This window comes from Leptopilina heterotoma, unplaced genomic scaffold (assembly GCF_015476425.1).
Source record: "Leptopilina heterotoma isolate Lh14 unplaced genomic scaffold, ASM1547642v1 Lhet_129, whole genome shotgun sequence".
NCBI lineage: Eukaryota > Metazoa > Arthropoda > Insecta > Hymenoptera > Figitidae > Leptopilina > Leptopilina heterotoma.
Genome location: NW_025110847.1, coordinates 678,754 through 696,905, shown reverse-complemented (window position 1 = coordinate 696,905; position 18,152 = coordinate 678,754). Strand labels below are relative to the sequence as shown.

The 18,152-nt window shown below is 30.6% G+C and overlaps 2 protein-coding genes across 8 annotated transcripts; one reads left to right on the top strand and one right to left on the bottom strand.

Annotated features, from left to right (window-relative positions):
- Positions 1 to 1,032: 1,032 nt before the first annotated feature.
- Positions 1,033 to 12,169, bottom strand: LOC122512867. 7 transcript variants are annotated; one of them, XM_043628971.1, is made up of 4 exons: positions 10,946 to 11,346; positions 4,725 to 4,758; positions 4,249 to 4,370; positions 1,033 to 4,179 (listed from the first exon to the last, which is right to left on the bottom strand). In XM_043628971.1, exon 4 carries the CDS (start codon positions 2,185 to 2,187, stop codon positions 1,102 to 1,104), a length of 1,086 nt encoding a protein of 361 aa, XP_043484906.1. In that variant the 5' UTR covers positions 2,188 to 4,179; positions 4,249 to 4,370; positions 4,725 to 4,758; positions 10,946 to 11,346; the 3' UTR covers positions 1,033 to 1,101. The 7 variants fall into 6 exon arrangements, with proteins under 7 accessions (XP_043484909.1, XP_043484906.1, XP_043484912.1 ...); XM_043628974.1 differs by lacking the exon at positions 10,946 to 11,346 and adding an exon at positions 12,048 to 12,169; XM_043628976.1 differs by lacking the exons at positions 4,249 to 4,370; positions 10,946 to 11,346 and adding an exon at positions 12,048 to 12,169.
- LOC122512866 lies at positions 11,794 to 17,623 on the top strand. The gene is made up of 2 exons (XM_043628970.1): positions 11,794 to 11,857; positions 12,996 to 17,623. Exon 2 carries the CDS (start codon positions 13,068 to 13,070, stop codon positions 17,493 to 17,495), a length of 4,428 nt encoding a protein of 1,475 aa, XP_043484905.1. The 5' UTR covers positions 11,794 to 11,857; positions 12,996 to 13,067; the 3' UTR covers positions 17,496 to 17,623.
- Positions 17,624 to 18,152: the final 529 nt, after the last annotated feature.

Genomic DNA, 18,152 nt, shown 5'->3' with positions numbered 1-18,152 from the left:
ATTTGATAATTAAAAGTTTATTACTTACAAATGCATAATGCACGTAAGCATGTAGTCAACGCCTCAAACGAGGTTATTAAAAGAGTTTTGTAGACTACAAACTATATGCAGAGTTGGGCAGTTAAGCTTAACTTAAAATTAATTTTAATTATACACTCAGATGCTTCAATGATGTTCTTCCTGTTTAAAGGAATTTTGAAAAGTCGTGTCATTTCTATAAAATTCTTAGTTCGTGACATACGAATGTTCATTCATATGTCATGAACTGTAAACATTTTGACAGAAATCATTCGACTTTACAAAATACCGTCAAACCGGAAGGACAGCATTATTGCATCTGAGTGTATATTAATAAAGTAGATAAAAAAATAAATGTGATTGGTCACTAAATATTATTGTCTGTACAAAGAGCTACGTGAAAATTGACTTTCGTCAGAGCCAGTTTCATGAGCCTCCGTGGCGCAAAAATAGGTAAGTCATTTGAACATACTTAATTGCAGACCCACAAAAAAATTCATGGTCAGTGACCTTAAAAAATGTAGATAAATTATTTATTAAAACATGGACAGCATAATTATTACAAAATATTCCATTAATTTTTGTTTATCCAGTTGTTGAATTAAAATAAAAAAATAAAAAAAATGTAGATAAATTATTTATTAAAACATGGACAGCATAATTATTACAAAATATTCAATTACTTTTTGTTTATCCAGTTGTTAAATATTGTCATTTTTTATTGTGTTTATGATATTACAAATGTTTTACTATTTTTCTTACATGAGTCTCTTATTTTAAGTGGGATTTTCTGTAATTCAGACAAAAATTTGTTTGATTAAATTTTTTACAATTGAAAGATATCAGACTGTTTGTTAAGGAAGTGAAGGTAATACATATACAATAGAAACCAATTCAGCAATAAAATCTTTATTTAAAGAGGATTTACAAATTTAAATACAAAGTTGTTAAAATATGTAAAGTTAAAATATGAAATTGTCAAAAAATTTACAAGTCAACAAAGTATTTAGTTTTACTATCAAATAACAAGTTTAGACACAAAATATTCCATTAAAAATTGTGTCTATCGTACTTTTTGCAATTTTAACATCGGTAATCAATCTGATGCAATGTTTTATGATAAAGTACATCGTTAACGTATTTGCTATTCGTTATTTTCCACTTGTTAAAATGATAAGGAATTAGACTTACACTATTAATAGAACCTGCATAAATTTCCCTGGCCAATGTTTCGTAAGTAGGAGCTGAACCTACTGCAGTATCATCCATTCTTAAAATATAATTTTTCATAATCTCCTTTATATTTGTAAATTTTTTCAAAGGTGTTTTTGAAGATACAAAAAAGGCATTTATCTCAATAATTTCACTCCTTTTTGTTTCTTGTCTTATTTCATTAATAGAAACTATTTTATTATGTTTTTCTCGAGTTTTCAACCAATCATCTTTTGATATTTTTGTTTGTTGTAATTTGAAAACTAATATCTCTTTTCCATTAAAAAATTCAGTATCCTTTACAAAAAACTGAACATCTGGAAATACAATGTATTGATTTTTAAATTTATTATGTAATGCACCAAGATCAACGTAACCGAATTCAGAATCAAATTCCATGTGATAACGAACTTCTGTTTTAAAAGTAAATTTTGCTTTTCTAAGAGGAATTATATCAGCAGGAGCGATATCAGATAGAAGAGTTAAATCGTTAAAATAAAAATATTTTCCCTTTAGATCCTTTAAATCATTAACGATAGATGGTCGTGTTAATGTTTCTGTATACCACAGTTTAACATCTGGTTTTAGTATTTTCTTCATCATTTGATAAGATTCCAAAGAATTAACAGTTGTTCGAAATGATAATATATTTTTGTCCTCTATTAAACCTGCCAATCCTTTTTCCTTAAATATGTTTATTAAATCGATTGTTTTCTGCACATCTAGTTGATAAAAACTACTTCTGCTAATTTGGCGATTTAAACTACTTCTTGAAGTTCCAGGAATATTGTTATTGGGAAAGTCTGCTCGTGAGGTTCTGGGAATTCTGAAGTCAAGCGGTTCGTTTTTTTTTGGACAGGAATCATTCCTGTCAGCACAGTGCCCAGTCATGTTTATTTTTCTCAGTGCAGATGTGAACAAAAAAATAATGTAAATAAAGACCAATATATGAATCATTTAATTCTTTTACTGTAAACATTATAAAAATATTTGTAGAATAAATTACCTGGCGATTCTTCTTTTCTTAAAAAGTGACTTCATCCACTCCAATTCCGAATTATACTCGTGATAATTACGTAATGCAAACACATTTCTTTGTTCTTCTACTGGTAGATTAATATAATTGTCCCTCAGTCTAAGAATACCGTCTTCTCCCATTGCAAAATTCGTCTTAGAAATTTCTCCAGTTATTGGATCATATATTCTATAGCATATAATTTTACAGGCACCACTGGTAACTAAAACAAGTTTTCTTCGATTGTTCTTAATTCGGCAGTTTTTCCAAACGATGTTATGCATTTTGGACCGAAATAATTCGAACCACCAGTATAATGATATTTAACGATTTTAAAATTATTCTGTTCTTGAATAATACTTGGTATAAGACCCGTTTGATCGACCAAAGTTTCTGTTTTGTAAATAAAATTCTTTGCAGATTTAATCGATTCTAGAAGATGTTCCACTTTAGAAATGTTTATTAATTTTGAGGACAAAGTATGAACTAATTTTCCTACCATATTTTTGGAGAATCTTAAAAATTGAAAATATTGTTCAAAACCAGGATCTAATGTTTGTAGGGAGGCTACTGTCAAGTCTTTCAAAAGGTGCTTGGTAAGAATTTCTTCCATTATTATTTGAAATCCTGTTTTGTAAATTTGATTGAAGCCGATAAATAATGTTAATGAATTAATTGGTGACTTTGCAAGAATAAACAGTGATTGGTCTGCCATTTCATTAATTAAACTTCTCCACATAATAGACGAATATTTTGCTGTAACGCCAGCTATTGGAAGAAGACCAAGAGCGTCAAGGGAACAACTTATGGCTGCTCCTCCTTGATATCCAGATTTTATATTTTCAATACAGGTATAAAATGGCACCAATGATTTCATAAAATCAATTACTTTCTCCGCTTTGGTTGAATCTCGGTAATAATTCTTTAGACCATTTACAAACAGTTTGGTCTTAATGTCTGCTACCTTTTGGATAAATACTTTATAATTTTCATTACGTAATTTGAAGAACCGGGAAAATATTTCCAGTTCCATAGTTAAGGAGGAATCATTAGCGACTATTCTAGCGAACTCTTTTTCGTTTCCATTACTCTTAAGTAAAGTCAAAGTATTTTTCTCCTGTCTAATGGCATAAAAATCATTTTTATTATTTTCTACTATGGCAAATAATAGGTATATGTCCTCGTTCCTCTTCCTTAGCCATCGTGGACATGTCATACAATGCATTTGATAATTTGGAACCAAAGCAAATTGATATGTTTCATTATCAAGAATTTCTAATTCAATTCCTCGGGACAAATGAATAAAATTTTCAAATGTTAGATTCGAAACATCAACTTGAAATAATTTGGCACTTTTTAAACCTATTATTGCGTATATATATTCAACGACCAAATATGTTCATTGAATACTTTTTCAACTGTTAAATTGGTGAGTGGAAAGTTTTTATTTCTAGATGAACAATAATCCCTGCTTTGGTAATTTTTTGAAAGTTGGTTAAATACATTTTCCTTGAGTGAAAAATAGGTTATGTTGTCTGCTCCATTTATTATTCCAGCTAAATAAGCATGAATGTTGCCATAGTGAGAAAAAAGAGCATTACTAATGATGTACTTGATATGTTTCATTAACATCTTTTATGTCAAGTGTTTCATTTTCACCTCCTCCGTAGAGATCACTTCTTTTTAATACTCTCTCGAGAAGTTGAACTTTGGTTTCAGTTTCATTTTCCGAATTGTGAATGTTTTTTTAAAAAAATGTGTTCAAAACAGAAACGGAATGATTTCGCTCATCATGTGCAATTAAATCGTGATTGAAGAAAAAAATACCAAAAGTGGTAATGTAGTGACAAACAGAAAGAAATTGAAAGTTGGTTGGATTTTAAATAATAAATGTTGTATGTTCCATCGTCTTAATTTTTATACTGCTATAATACCTGTAAATGAAAATTGTATATTTATAAAATATTATAGAGAAACTTCTATTTCTAAACATAATTCCATACCTTTTCTACAATATTTAAATATTTATCATACTTTTTTATTTATTTTTTATCGATTGAAAATTATTCGATGATAATAGAATGACAATTCTGATTGATCAAATATTCTAATTGTTTGTCCAGAACTAAAATTTGAAAATTACAATTTAACTTATATACAAAAGCTTCTGAGAATGCTATTAATTTTACTTTTGCAAAATGTATCTCTTTTGGTGTTTAAAATATTGTATAGAAGTGAAATTTCTTTTTTTTTTGTTATTTTCAAAATAATTTTAGGAACTTGTTTCCACACGTGTAAAACATTTTTTCCTCTTGCTTAATATAATTTATTTGATTAAAATTGTTACACTTGTATCGGTATAGACTATTTGTTTTGAAACAGAAAATTAAATAATTTCAAATAAAAAATGGATTTAATTATTATTTGTTCTATTGTCTGGGGAATTAGGAGATTTAATAATTAAACATTTATTACTTACAAATGCACAATGCACGTAAGCATGTAGTCAATGTCTGAAACAAGATTATTGAAAGGTTAGGGTAGACCACAAACTTTATGCAGAGTTGGGCAGTTAAGCGTAACTTGAAATAATTTTTAATTATATATTAATCAGCTAGATAAAATATGTAAAGGTCACTAAATATGATTGGCTCTACAAAAATTTACGTGAAAATTAATTTTTTATGGAGCTAATTATATTTAGTCCTTTGGACATGAAAAAATGGAGGACATGAAACGATTTAGGAACGTTTCTAGAACAAAGACGTATCTGTGCCCACAGGGAGTGACTTATATTTTCATGACCTTGAAATTAGGCGCTCGCTCAAAAATTTGTAAGTGTGCAAGCACCTTTAGACTGTTTGAGTTCATTAACATTTGCGAGTTGATTTGGAAATTCTCTTAAATACATACAGTTTCGATTAACATATACATCGGTTACGTCTAGTTTCGTAAGTTTATATTTGAAGTTAAAATTTAATTCCTGAGTTTTTTATTATAAATTAAATTATGACTAAAGTAATTATAATAATTTGAGTGAAGGTTAGGTGTCATTTTGGTAAATATTGAATTAGGTTTGATTAAAAAATGTTTTGTGAAACAAAATGATAATCTTTAACATGTCATTAAAAACTGTGAATGTGACTTAATATTTATTACACTTTTTAAGGCCAACGTACAATAGAATCGCAAAACGAGATATACAAGATAGAAAAGGACTGACATATGTTTGGGTCCTTTTCCATTTCACACATCTCGTTTTTGCAAACCTATTGTGCGTTGGCCTTTAAAAAGAAAGCCTTCAAATAAAAAATTTTATTCAGCAAGGTTGAGCAGTTGGAAATAGTGGAATTTTTTTATTATCTAATAATTAAATAATAATAATAATAAAACTTATTCTGTAATACATAATTAATTCTAGATTTTCTTTGGAATGATGACTGAAGGGCAGATATTACATCATTATACAACTGTTTATACAGGAAATGATGAAACATGTATAAATAATTTACATATGTTTCAATAATTTCTGTATTTACTTTTTCCAATAGCAATGTATAATAGATTTAAATTAACGTAATAAAACTGTAACAGCAAAAAGTAAATTTGCAGTATTTGACTTGATCTCTTATTTGAAAGTACAAGGAAATTATTACCACGAAGAATAATACAAATAAGGTAACAACTTTTCATAATATCGCATATTTCAAAAAAACTAAAAAGCAATTTTTTTTATTTATTTCACTTAAAAAGTTTGTTGACTAAAAATTTATTTATTTCCAGGTATAACGAAACAATAGTCATTCAATGCAAAAAATAATTTTCTTGAGTTACAATATAAAATGGACAACTCAACAATCTTTGTTCAGCAACCAATAAATTTTCAATTTCAATTTCTTTCCGTCTGTCACTACATTACGAGTTTTGGGTTAATTTTTTCCAATCAAAAATTAATAGCAAACGATGAAAGAAATCATTCCGTTTCTGTTTTAAATACTTTGTTTGAGTACATTCAAAATACGCCAAATCAAAATGAGAGTAAACTTAAACTTCTTCAAAGAGTACTAAAAGGAACTGATCTCTATGGTGGTGGTAAAAATGAAACACTTGACATGAAATACGTAGACGACACATATCACTACATCATTAGCACTGCTCTATTTTCTCAATATGGAAACATTGACGGTTATTTGGCTGAAATAATAAGTCGAGCAGACAACATAACCTATGTTTCACTCAAGGAAATGGTGTTTCAAGAACTTTTAAAAAATTACACAAGTCGTGATTATTGTTCGTCAAGAAATGAAAGTATTAAACTAACAATGACTGCAATTCAGAATATATTCAAAGATTATATTTGGGTAATCTTTCCCGAACCGGAAGAAAACATTGATATAATGAATCTTAATTATATATACGCAATGACAGGTTTAAAAATCGCTCGTTCTCTTCAAACCGATATTTCTAATCTAACATTTCAAAGTTATATTCTCTTATCACGAGGAATTGAATTACAAGCTGTTGATAATGAAACATATCATATGGCATTGGAATTATTTAGAACACCAGCATTATTTTATTACGCTTTTAAAGAAACTGAATCATTTCGCAAAGAAAATACATCAAATTTAATAATGAGTGATAAATTTTGGCGACAGGCCTATAACAATTTTTTCTCATTCATTAGTCTTTCTTTAAAAAATATTATTAGGTTAGGTATAGACAGGAATCTTCATTCTAGACTAATAAGACAATTAAATTTAATTAAAAGTCGAACTTTTTTTGCCGCTGATATACTTAGATTAATTTGTGATTATTCAAATATAGCACAAGTTCCTGTAATTCAGTATTCACTTTATAAAACCTCTCATTGGTTAACAAACATTTTTCTTCCAAAAAGATGTGAAGGAAGTGAACTTCCGGATTTAGAAGAAGTTTTCAATGGTCAATTTATTCATGTTCAAGAAACATATAATGAAATTGAAAAAAATTCTCTTGAACGAGTATTATTAGAGGGTGGCATAATCGAAAAGATGAATTCAAATGCAACTGTGGAATTTGCAAGAGTTCCAAATTATGAAATGCATTGTATGACCTGTGCACCATGGCCAAGGAAAATGAACAAGGACATATATTTATTGTTTGCAATAGTAGAAAATAGGAAGACTGATTTCTATGCCATTAGACAGGAGAAAAATGCTTTGACTTTACTTAAGAGTAATGGAAACGAAGCAGAGTTTGCTCGAATAGTCGCTAATGATGCCTCCTTAAAAATGGAAGTTAGATTATTTTCTCAGGCACTTAAAAAATCTGGTGAAGATTACCAAGTATTTATTCAACGGGTAGCTGACATTAAGACCGAACAGTTTATATCGGGTCTAAAGAAATATTACAGACAACCGACAGACGCAGAGATAGTACTCGATTTTCTAGTATCATTGGTGCCATTTTATACCTGTATTCAAAGTATAAAACCCGGAAATACAGGCTTAGGAGTATTAAGTTGTACTCTAGATGTTGTCAGTCTTCTTCCAGTAGCTGGAGTCGCATCAAAATATTCATCTATATTATGGAGTAGTTTAATTACCGAAATGGCACAAGAATCAATATTAGGTTTCTCAAAATCTGCTTTTATCTCTCAAATGTCCTTACGTCAAGGAATAAATGGAATTTTCAAACGCGTCTCCCGAACCGTTTCGGAACAAATTCTCATCAAGGGTCTTCTTCAAGATTCTTCTATTGCCGTCCTACGAACATTGGATCCTGGTTTTGAACTATCATACAACGTCTTTAAATTATCTGGTCCAATGTTAAAAAATCTTCTTCATGTCCTGTCCTCAAAATTAAAAACTTTTCCAAAGATTAATAATCTCGTACAATTAATTAAATCCGCATCGAAGGATTTAAATCGGAATGGAAAATTAATACCCGATTATACAGGATTGATACCAAATGTCATACGGGAGGAAAGTAATTATAAACTCGTCAAATATTTTTATCCTAGAAGTTTACACTATTTTGGACCCACTTGTATATCATCCCTTGGAAAAACTGCCGAATTGAGATTAATTGAAGGGAATATGTTTCAAGTTCCCGTTGTACCATTAAAATCCACCAGTAATTCAATATCGTATCGTGAATATAATCCCCTAACTGGTAAAATCTCTAAAGAAAAACTCGAAATGGGTGGAGACGATATACTGCGGCGGATCGGTTTGTTTATTGATCAAATGGCAAGTGAAGGAAGAGATCTAAGGGTATTTCAAAACTATCACGTGAATTATAATACAGTGCATTGGCGAAAGAAAATGAGAATGGATTACCCCAACGATAATTCAAATTCACCTCCTGGGGGAGACGTTGCTGGGGTTAATGATGTAATCGGAACTGCCAGAGATGAGGCCGGTCCTACAAATTCCGATTTAAGTTCGTCGAGTGGGACAGTATCGAATAATCCTCTTCCTGATTCGAGAATGTCTCCAGAACATTCAGCAGAGTTCGTTACACCTAAATTTATAGGTCCACAATTGGATCTTCCAGATATATTAAAAGATATTCCATCAATTGCTGAAGGCAACAAACGAATAGCTACTGATACACAAATTGATCGTGACATTCCGGAGAAAATACCAAAGTTAGATTTGTATAATACTTATTATGTTGACGAACCCGGAACATCGGGAGAGTTCGTTAATCCTGATTCTATATCGATAGTTACTTTAGAAGATTTGAAAGAATTCAGATCTGAAATTCATAAATCGAATCTGGATGTTCCGGAGACATTGACGAACACAGCACCAGATGAGGGCAGTAAACTAGTAGCTACTAAAATTGATACCGATATTCTGGAGAAAGTGCCAAATGCTGATCACGGAACATCAGCGGAGATTGTTAATCCTATTCGGGAATTGGAAGAAACAGCACTGGATGAGGGCAATAAACCAATAGCTACTAAAATTGATACCGATATTCTGGAGAAACTGCCAAATGCTGATCCCGGAACTTTAGCAAAAATTGTTAATCCCATTTGGGAATTGGAAGAAATTTTAAAACATTTACCGAAGAATCTTAAAATTAGAAAATTGAATCTTGATGGTACTCTACCAGATGAAGAAAGATTAGTAGATGTAAACATTGATTCGAAGGTTCCGAAAGAAGAGACAAGGTTAGAATTATCAGACCACATTTTAGATAATATACCTGGAACCTCAAAGGATATCGCAAAAAATACTGAATCAGAATTGTATTTATCGTTAGCAAAAGATATTGATGGAGTTATTCACAACAATTATGTAACAACAGTAAAGGCATTTAAGGAGTCAGGTCTACTCGTTATGAACAAAAACACTGAAAATAGCAAATTCTTACGTCTAACATTAGCAAATTTAGCTTTCCTTCAAATGTACAAAATTACTCCACCTATTACTATACCAGAAAATCTCTGGTGTGTTCAATTTATAAATCGTCCAAAAGTAATTGATTATTTAAAAAATCAAAAAGGAAATTCATTCTTTTTCAATGACATTACACTTTTAACAAATAAACCTCCAGGTGAAATCAGTAAAACATCTGGATTATCTTCCTATGTAGAAGTTCGTTATCATATTACAACAAATTTTGAATACGGTTTTGTCGACCTATCAAAATTGGATAAACAATTTAATGGCGAATACATAACATTTAACGACGTCATCTTTAAAGTAACGGATACATACTTTCTCGATAAAAACAAAATTCTAGTAATAGAATTAAAACCACATGAACTCACCAGGGAGAATTGGTACACTACCAGAAAAGAAGAAATCCAAAATCTAATTGCTCCCGAAAGTATTTTATCCTCAAGATTAGAAAGTATCGACAAAGCAGCGAATCTCATAGTTGATACTGTTCCCCTCTTTACCTATCATACAGCAGTGGAAATGCTACAGAAGTACATTTTAAAAACAACATCAACAAACAGTCTTGTTCCAACATATGAAAAATTTGCCAAAGATTTCTTCAATAACATGAAAGTTCTTCCACTTTACAAACATTATGAAATTGAAAATTGGAAATACATCGACGATGTGTTATTTAATAAAAACTTGGATGACATTATAGATTTGAAGGAAGCAACTAATAGAATTGACAGAATTTACGATCTCGTTTATAAGCAAGAGGTTTCACATGTTTTTCAGGAATATAATCAAAATATATTAAAACTACAACAAGCAATACGTTTTGAGGATTATTACGTTTTGTATTCATTATCAAAGAATAATTTCATAAAAAGTAAGGACAATTTAAATCGTTATGCAGCAACAATTTATCGTACAATTATTCGACAATCTAATGAGGAATGGACTAAACAGAAAATAAATCTTTATTACGGTAAAATACTACCTGCGAAAGGTTTTTCAAGGTACTTAAATTACAAAAAAAAGGAGTTAACTTCATTTTTGAGTTTTAGACAACTTTCCACGAATCGTGAAAAGGAATATCAAAATGTTTTACCAAGTACAGAAACATCGGGAAAAAGAATATTTTATGACATTGAAATTAGAAATCAAGTGGGTTTATTGGATTTAGGTCGTATTTTCGATTACGATAAGGATATTCATATTGCATGTCCTGAATTTGCATTTGTTATTGATGATGTATCTTGGAAAGTAGTTGATGGGAAGGAAATATTAATTGTTAAAATGCATGATTTTGAATTACCAACTGAAATGAGGATGGTTTATGCTGCTAAAAGACTTGATAAATTGTATTCATCTGGAACTGACTTTTATCATCCGGAGTAGATATAATGAAGTTTTTTAGTATAATAACAATGTTTTATTATTCCTATAATTACCCAAGTTACTATTATTTATTGTACCATATCATAGAACTAATTTTAAAACAATTCTAATAAATAATTTTAAAATTCGAAAAACTGTTTTATTAGACCTTGAATTTTCACATTCAATACAGTTTGACATGAAACACGCGGCATTGATTGCATGACTATAATTTATTAAATAAATATTAAACATATATTTCTTTCATACATATTTCGAAATTTCTTTTTCTACACCTGAATGCTTTTTTTACGCTTGAATGACTAATCATTTATTAACATTAACTATTGACTTTTTATATTTAAACATCAATGATAGATTTCATAATTTCGAATTGAAAACATATTTTAAATTCACAACTGAGATTAATATACGACTGTCCTTCTCCATTTCATGGTTCGCTATTCTACTGCAGATAATGAGTCAACATAACCTTCAAATTTGTTCGTCCAGTGCAGGTATTGCAGAAAAATTATATTTTCCCACTGCAGAAAGTTATAAATATAAAAAAGTAAATTATATACTAAAGAATTTGTTTGAACTTTTTGTTGAAAAATATTCTTTTGGCGGAAGACAATATTTTACTATTTATATCTTATCAAGAAGCGTGAAAAAGTTGTAAACGAAGAATCAGAATAAAATTTTACGACTTGGGTAATAAATTTTTCTTTCTTATATAGCTTGGGATTATTGTTTTTTTGTTAAAAGTGGAAAATAGTTTACGTTTCATTTTCAAGAAATTTAACAGAATTTTGTAGTGTATGGAAAAAATACAAGAATAAAATATCAGGTAAGAATAATTTAAATTAAAACGATTATATATAGGTGTCAGTTTCCATATGCACTGAGAGAAGTCTGGGAACTAATACGTCCCGTGCGAGGCTTGAGTGATAATTTTGAATGTTCTTATGTGAACCCTCGATCGGGACGTCTCAAGCCCCGATAAAAAACGTGGAACATCCCGAAGCAAGATTACTTACAACTTTTAGTTTCGGCCACGAGTTGTTCTCTGACATGCGGGAACAATGTTTGACCGATTCGGGGCGTTTAAGCCCTAGATTCAAAACATAACGCGACAAGCAGAGTAGATTATAGCGACGTCTAGCGGGAACTATTACGCCCTTGACTTCTCTCACTGTGGCAAGGTACACTCGTGCTCAGAAATGCCTTCCCCGTCCGAATGTTTATTCATATGTCATGAAGTGAAAATCTAAAGTGAAAAGGACATAAATATGAGGCATTCCACGTCAACGAGAGACCCCCACCCTCAGAATTGGTTTAAACGAAAAGAATTCTAAATCTAATAAGGCTTAAAATTTAAGTAATTACATCCACTTTAAAATTCTTAGTGTCAAAATAAAAAATTCAAGATGGCGGATCCAATATGGCGGACAAAAATTAAAAATTAAACAAATTTGCTAGAAAGTTGTCACTCGGGAATTTTTGGGGTCGCTGATGCCAACTTTTAAGCAACTTTGATTAATTTTTAATTTTTGTCTCCAATGTTGTATCCGCAATTTTAAATTTTTAGAAACTGACTTCAGATTCGTAATCAGCGACCCCAAAAACCCCCGAGTGACAACTTTCTAGCGAATTTGTTTAATTTTTAATATTTGTCCGATATATTGGATCCGCCATTTTGAATTTTTAAAAACTGATTCCAGATTCGTAATCAGCGACCTTAAAAACTCTGAGGGTGGGGGGTGTCTCGTTGACGTGGAATGACCCATATATCTATCCTTTTCTATCTCATAATCAAGAATCTATTGTGCTCTTCTACCACATGCATATAGTTTATAATTGTCATTGTAAATTAGCCTTTAGAAACAGTGCCTATGAGTTTGTCCTTCTATTACAATTCTACATTCTCAATGCACTGTCAATAACTTTTAATTCCAATATTTTCTACAGTATTAAATTTTTTTCAGGTGTATCGACTAGACGTGAAAAGGTTTACTATTCTAACAAAAAATAATTAATTACTTTATAACCTCAAAATCATGAACAGCACAACAATTTCCTTTCAACAGTCGACAAATTTTCAATTTCTTTCTGTTTGTCACTACATTATAAATTTTGGTATATTTTTCTATAATAAGAAATTAATTACCGAGGATAAACGAAATCATTCGGCTTGTGTATTAAATACACTGTTTGAATATATCGATACTTTTGAAGATCAGAATGACAGTAAACTTAAACTTCTCCAAAGAGTGCTAAAAGGAACTGATCTCTATGGTGGTGGTAAAAATGAAACACTTGACATGAAATACGTAGACGACACATATCACTACATCATTAGCACTGCTCTATTTTCTCAATATGGAAACATTGACGGTTATTTGGCTGAAATAATAAGTCAAACAGACAACATAACCTATTCGGCACTTAAGGAAATGGTGTTTCAAAAACTTTCGAAATATTACATAAGTCGTGATTTTTGTTCGTCAAGATACGAAAGTTATGAACTCACGAATTTGACAATTAATAAAGTTTTCAATGAATACGTTTGGTCAATGTTTCCGGAACCGGAACAAAACATTGAAATAATGGATGTTGATTATATTTACGCAATGACTGGTTTAAAAATTGCTCGTTCTATTCAACTTGATATTTCGAATATAACCTTTGAAAGTTACATTCTTTTATCCCAAGGAATTGAATTACAAAAATTTGACAATGACACATATGAATTACTATTGGAATTATTTGCAACACCGGCTTTATTTTATTATGCCTTTAAAGAAAAGGAAAAATTTCGCAGTGAAAGGACAATAAATTTAATAAAAAGCGATAAATTTTGGACAGAGGCGTATGATAAATTTTTCCATCACATTAAATTTTCGTTGAATAAAAGTTTAATGAACGTAATTAAAAAAAGCCTTTATAATAAACTTGAAAGAGAATTGAAACAATTAAAAAGTCGAACATTTTTGTCCTGTGAAATTCTAAAAGAATTATGTAATTATTCAAATGGAAAAGAAAATTTATCATTTTATTCTTATTTGTATAAAACTGCTGAATGGTTGTTGAAAATTGTTCTTCCTGAAAGATGTAAGAAAATCGAACTTCCAGATTTAGATAATATTTTCAATGATCAATTTATTCATGTTCAGGAGACATACAATGAAATTGAGAAAAAGGCGCTTGAAAAAATTCTAACAGACGGGAAGATAATCGACGATATGAATTTAAATACAACTGTATACTTTGCTATGGTTGATCACATGCCTATGCGTTGTTCGTTATGTCCACGATGGCCAAACAAAGTAAACAGTGACATTTTTCTCTTATTCGCAATAATTGGAAATAAGAGAAATGATTATTATGCCCTTAGACAGGAAAATAATTCTTTGAGTTTACTTACATACTACGGTAACGAAATAGACTTTGGTTTAACAGTTGGCAATGATTCATCAATAAGATTAGATACTCGATTATTTGTCAAACCTATAAAAAAGCATGATGAAGATCACAAAGTGTTTATTCAAAAGATAGCGGATATTAAGACCAAACAGTTTGTACAGGGCCTAAAGGAATATTACAGAGATCCAACAGACGCAGAGTTAGTGATAGATTTTTTGAAATCATTGGTACCATTTTATACCTGTATTCAAAATGTACAATCCGGAAACCAAGGATTATCTGCATTCAGTTGTTCCCTTGATGTCCTGAGTCTTATTCCAATAGCTGGAGTTGCAGCAAAATATTCGTCTATTATGTGGAGAAGTTTAATTAATGAAATCGCACAGGAATCCTTATTGACTCTCTCAAAACCACTTCTTAACAGATTAACTTTAACTGATGCATTATTTCACATTTTTAAATCAACCTCTCACACTGTTTCACAACAAATTCTCACTATGGGTCTCCTTCATGATTCCTCTATCGCCATTCTACGAACATTGGATCCTGGCTTTGAACTATCATACCATTTATTTAGATTCTCCCATCAAATGCTTCGAAAAATGATTCAGACCATGTCGACAAAATTAAAAAACATTCCAATGATTCAAAATCTTTTAAACAACATTAAATCAACATTGAAAATAATTAATCGGAATGGAAATTTAGTACCCGATCATACAGGACTGGTACCAAATGTCATAAGGGAGGAAAGTAATTATAAACTCGTCAGATATTTCTATCCTGGAGGTTTAAACTATTTTGGACCAACTTGTATATCGTCGTTTGGAAAAACTGCCGAATTGAGAACTGTTAAAGATGAAATATTTCAAGTTCCCGTTGTGCCATTCAAAGCCACCGGTAATTCAATATTATATCAAGAGTACAATCCAAAGCTGGGTAAAATTTCTGATGAAAAACTTAAAATGGGAGGTGACAATATACTCCGACGGATCGGTTTTTTTATCGATCAAATAGCAAGTGAAGGTGGAGATCTAAGGGTACTTCAAAATTATCACATGAATTTTAATACAGTGCATTGGCGAAAGAAATTGTTGCGCACTGTAGAAAATGACGCTAATTCACCGAATAAGGTAGATGCTTTGTTTGAAGGTGCCAAGGGTAACGGTGACGAAGTTCCAAGCGGAAGTTCCAGATTTGAAACTGATCAGGTAATGCAACCAAGTTCGTCGCAATCAATCACACCCACTGGGTCAGTTCATTCTAATCCCAAATTGGATATTACCCCAGAACATCTACCAGAATTAGTAAATCCTAATATTGAAAAATCAATTCTCAATCTTGCGGATAAATATAAGAGTACTGCACCTGATAAAGGTAAACGATTAGCTACAGATAGGAAACCTGATTTAAATGTTCTGGAGAAAAAACCAAAGTTAGAAGTGAGCGACACAAATTTAGATATTAGGCCCGGAACCTCAAAGGATATCACAGCGAATATGGATTCCGAATGGTTTGTAGCGATTGCAAGAGGTGTAATTAGAAGATTCCATAGCGAGTATCTAGCAGCTCTTTCGAACTTTAAGGAAAAGGGATTGTCCACTATTAAGAAAGATAGAGAATCTATAAAATTCTTACGTCTATTATTAGCAAATTTAGCGTTCCTGGAAATGAACACAATTAATTCAGGTGTTTTGAAACCATCCAGTCTTTGGTACACTCAAATTATAAATCGTCCAAAAGTAATTCAGTACTTAAAGAACCTAAAAGGTGGTACGTTCTTTTTCAATGACATTACACTCCTAACGGATATACCTCCCGCAGCATCTGTCGGCGAAACATCTGCCTTACTTTCTTCAAATGTAGAAGTTCGTTATCATCTAACAATCAATTCTGAATACGGTTTTGTGGATCTATCTAAATTTCATCAACAATTTACCGGCGATTATGTAGTATTCAACGATGTACAATTTAAAGTAACGGATACATTTTTCAATGACAAAAACAATATTCTAGTAATAAAATTAAAGAGCCAGGAACTCCCCAAAGAAAATTGGTTCGCCAACAGAAATCTTGAAGTACAGTCTCTAATTAAAAGGGAAAAGATCTTATCAACCAGAATGGAGAGCATTCACAATGCAGCAAATTTTATGGTTGATAATGTTCCTTGTTGCACCTACAAAATAGCTACGGAAATGTTAATGAAGTACATCCTGAAACTAAAACCAAGTCAAAGTGTTGTTCCAACCTATGAAAAATTTGCCACCGATTACTACAATAATATGAAAATACTCCCATCCTACAAGTCATGGACATTTCCAGATTGGAAATACATAAACGATCTGTTATTTGAAGACCAATTGGATGATATTCAAAATGTAGTTGAAGCATCATATAGAATTGAAATAGTTTACGATCTTCTTTATAAGCAAAATATTGAAGATGTTTATGCTAAATATAGTCAGAAATTAATGACACTAAAACGACTTATTCGTTTTGAGGATTTTTACGTTCTATATTCGAAATCAATAAAAAATTTTGAAATGAATTATGACAATCTTAATCGTTATGCAGTTTCAATTTATAGTACAATTCTTCGTCAAGCTCATGAGGAATGGATTAAGACACCAATTACAATTTATTCTGGTAAAATTGTACCGGAGACGGCATTTAAAAAGTTTTCATTATACAAGAAATTGGATCATATTAAATTCATAAATTTTAAACAACATTCGACTATTCGTGATGAGGAATTTGAAAATATTATCTTTGGTTCTAGTACCTCGTCACAGAAAGGTTTATTTTTTGAAATCGAAATAAAAAACCAAGCGGGTTTATTGGACTTGAGTTATCTTTCTGATAATCTAGAAAATATTCATATTGTTACTCCTGAAATGGTATTTATTGTTGATGAGGTAGAAAGTAGAATAATTAGCGGACAGGAGATATTATTTGTTAAAATGCATGATTTTGAAGTACCAACTGAAAAGAGAATGATTGATGTTGCTGAAAGGCTTGATGAATTGTATTCAACTGGAACTGATTTTTACTATCCGGAGTAGAGATCATTTATAAATTTATATTCTTTTATTATAATTTTATTATTACGGTTGTGTATTGTAATCAATTGTATGGGAATCTTTTTTTCTTATTAGACAAAATAGAAAAGAATCAATAAAACTGAATCTAATACTTAAATTCATTGTTTTTTTTAGAATTATCCCTTTTTTGTTTATAAAGACTTTTGTAAAAACTGCTTTCAGATACCTTGGGTTCCGCAATCCAAGGTTACATCGGGACAGTATAAATTAAATTATCATATTGGATCTTCTTATCACCACTCTTTCCAATTGAGGACTACAAAAAAGTAGCAAAAAGTCTATAACATTATTTCCAAATGTTCCTAAAATAATATATATTTCTAAAATTATTAGCAAAAATTAAAATTTTAAATTAATTTTAATATTAAATTTTAAAATATCCCCAAATGTTCCTACAGCTCCAGAAGATGTTTCTAAAGAATCATAAAAAAGAAGAGGAGGTACTCTCTCCTTAACTACTTTCGTAAGTATCCTACAGCTCTAGGAGAAGTTGCGAAACATTTTGCTAAAGATACAAGAGGTACACTAACTATAAAAAGAACCGAAGTGTTCCGTCATAGCCAGTAGAAGTGCATAGGGAATCAAAAAAATATTTAAGCGAATACTAAGCTAGTCCAT

Excerpts from the sequence above, each read along its gene's own strand:
- LOC122512866 (XM_043628970.1), top strand. The coding sequence starts at position 13,068 with ATGAACAGCACAACAATTTCCTTTCAACAGTCGACAAATTTTCAATTT.
- LOC122512867 (XM_043628974.1), bottom strand. The coding sequence starts at position 2,187 with ATGATTCATATATTGGTCTTTATTTACATTATTTTTTTGTTCACATCT.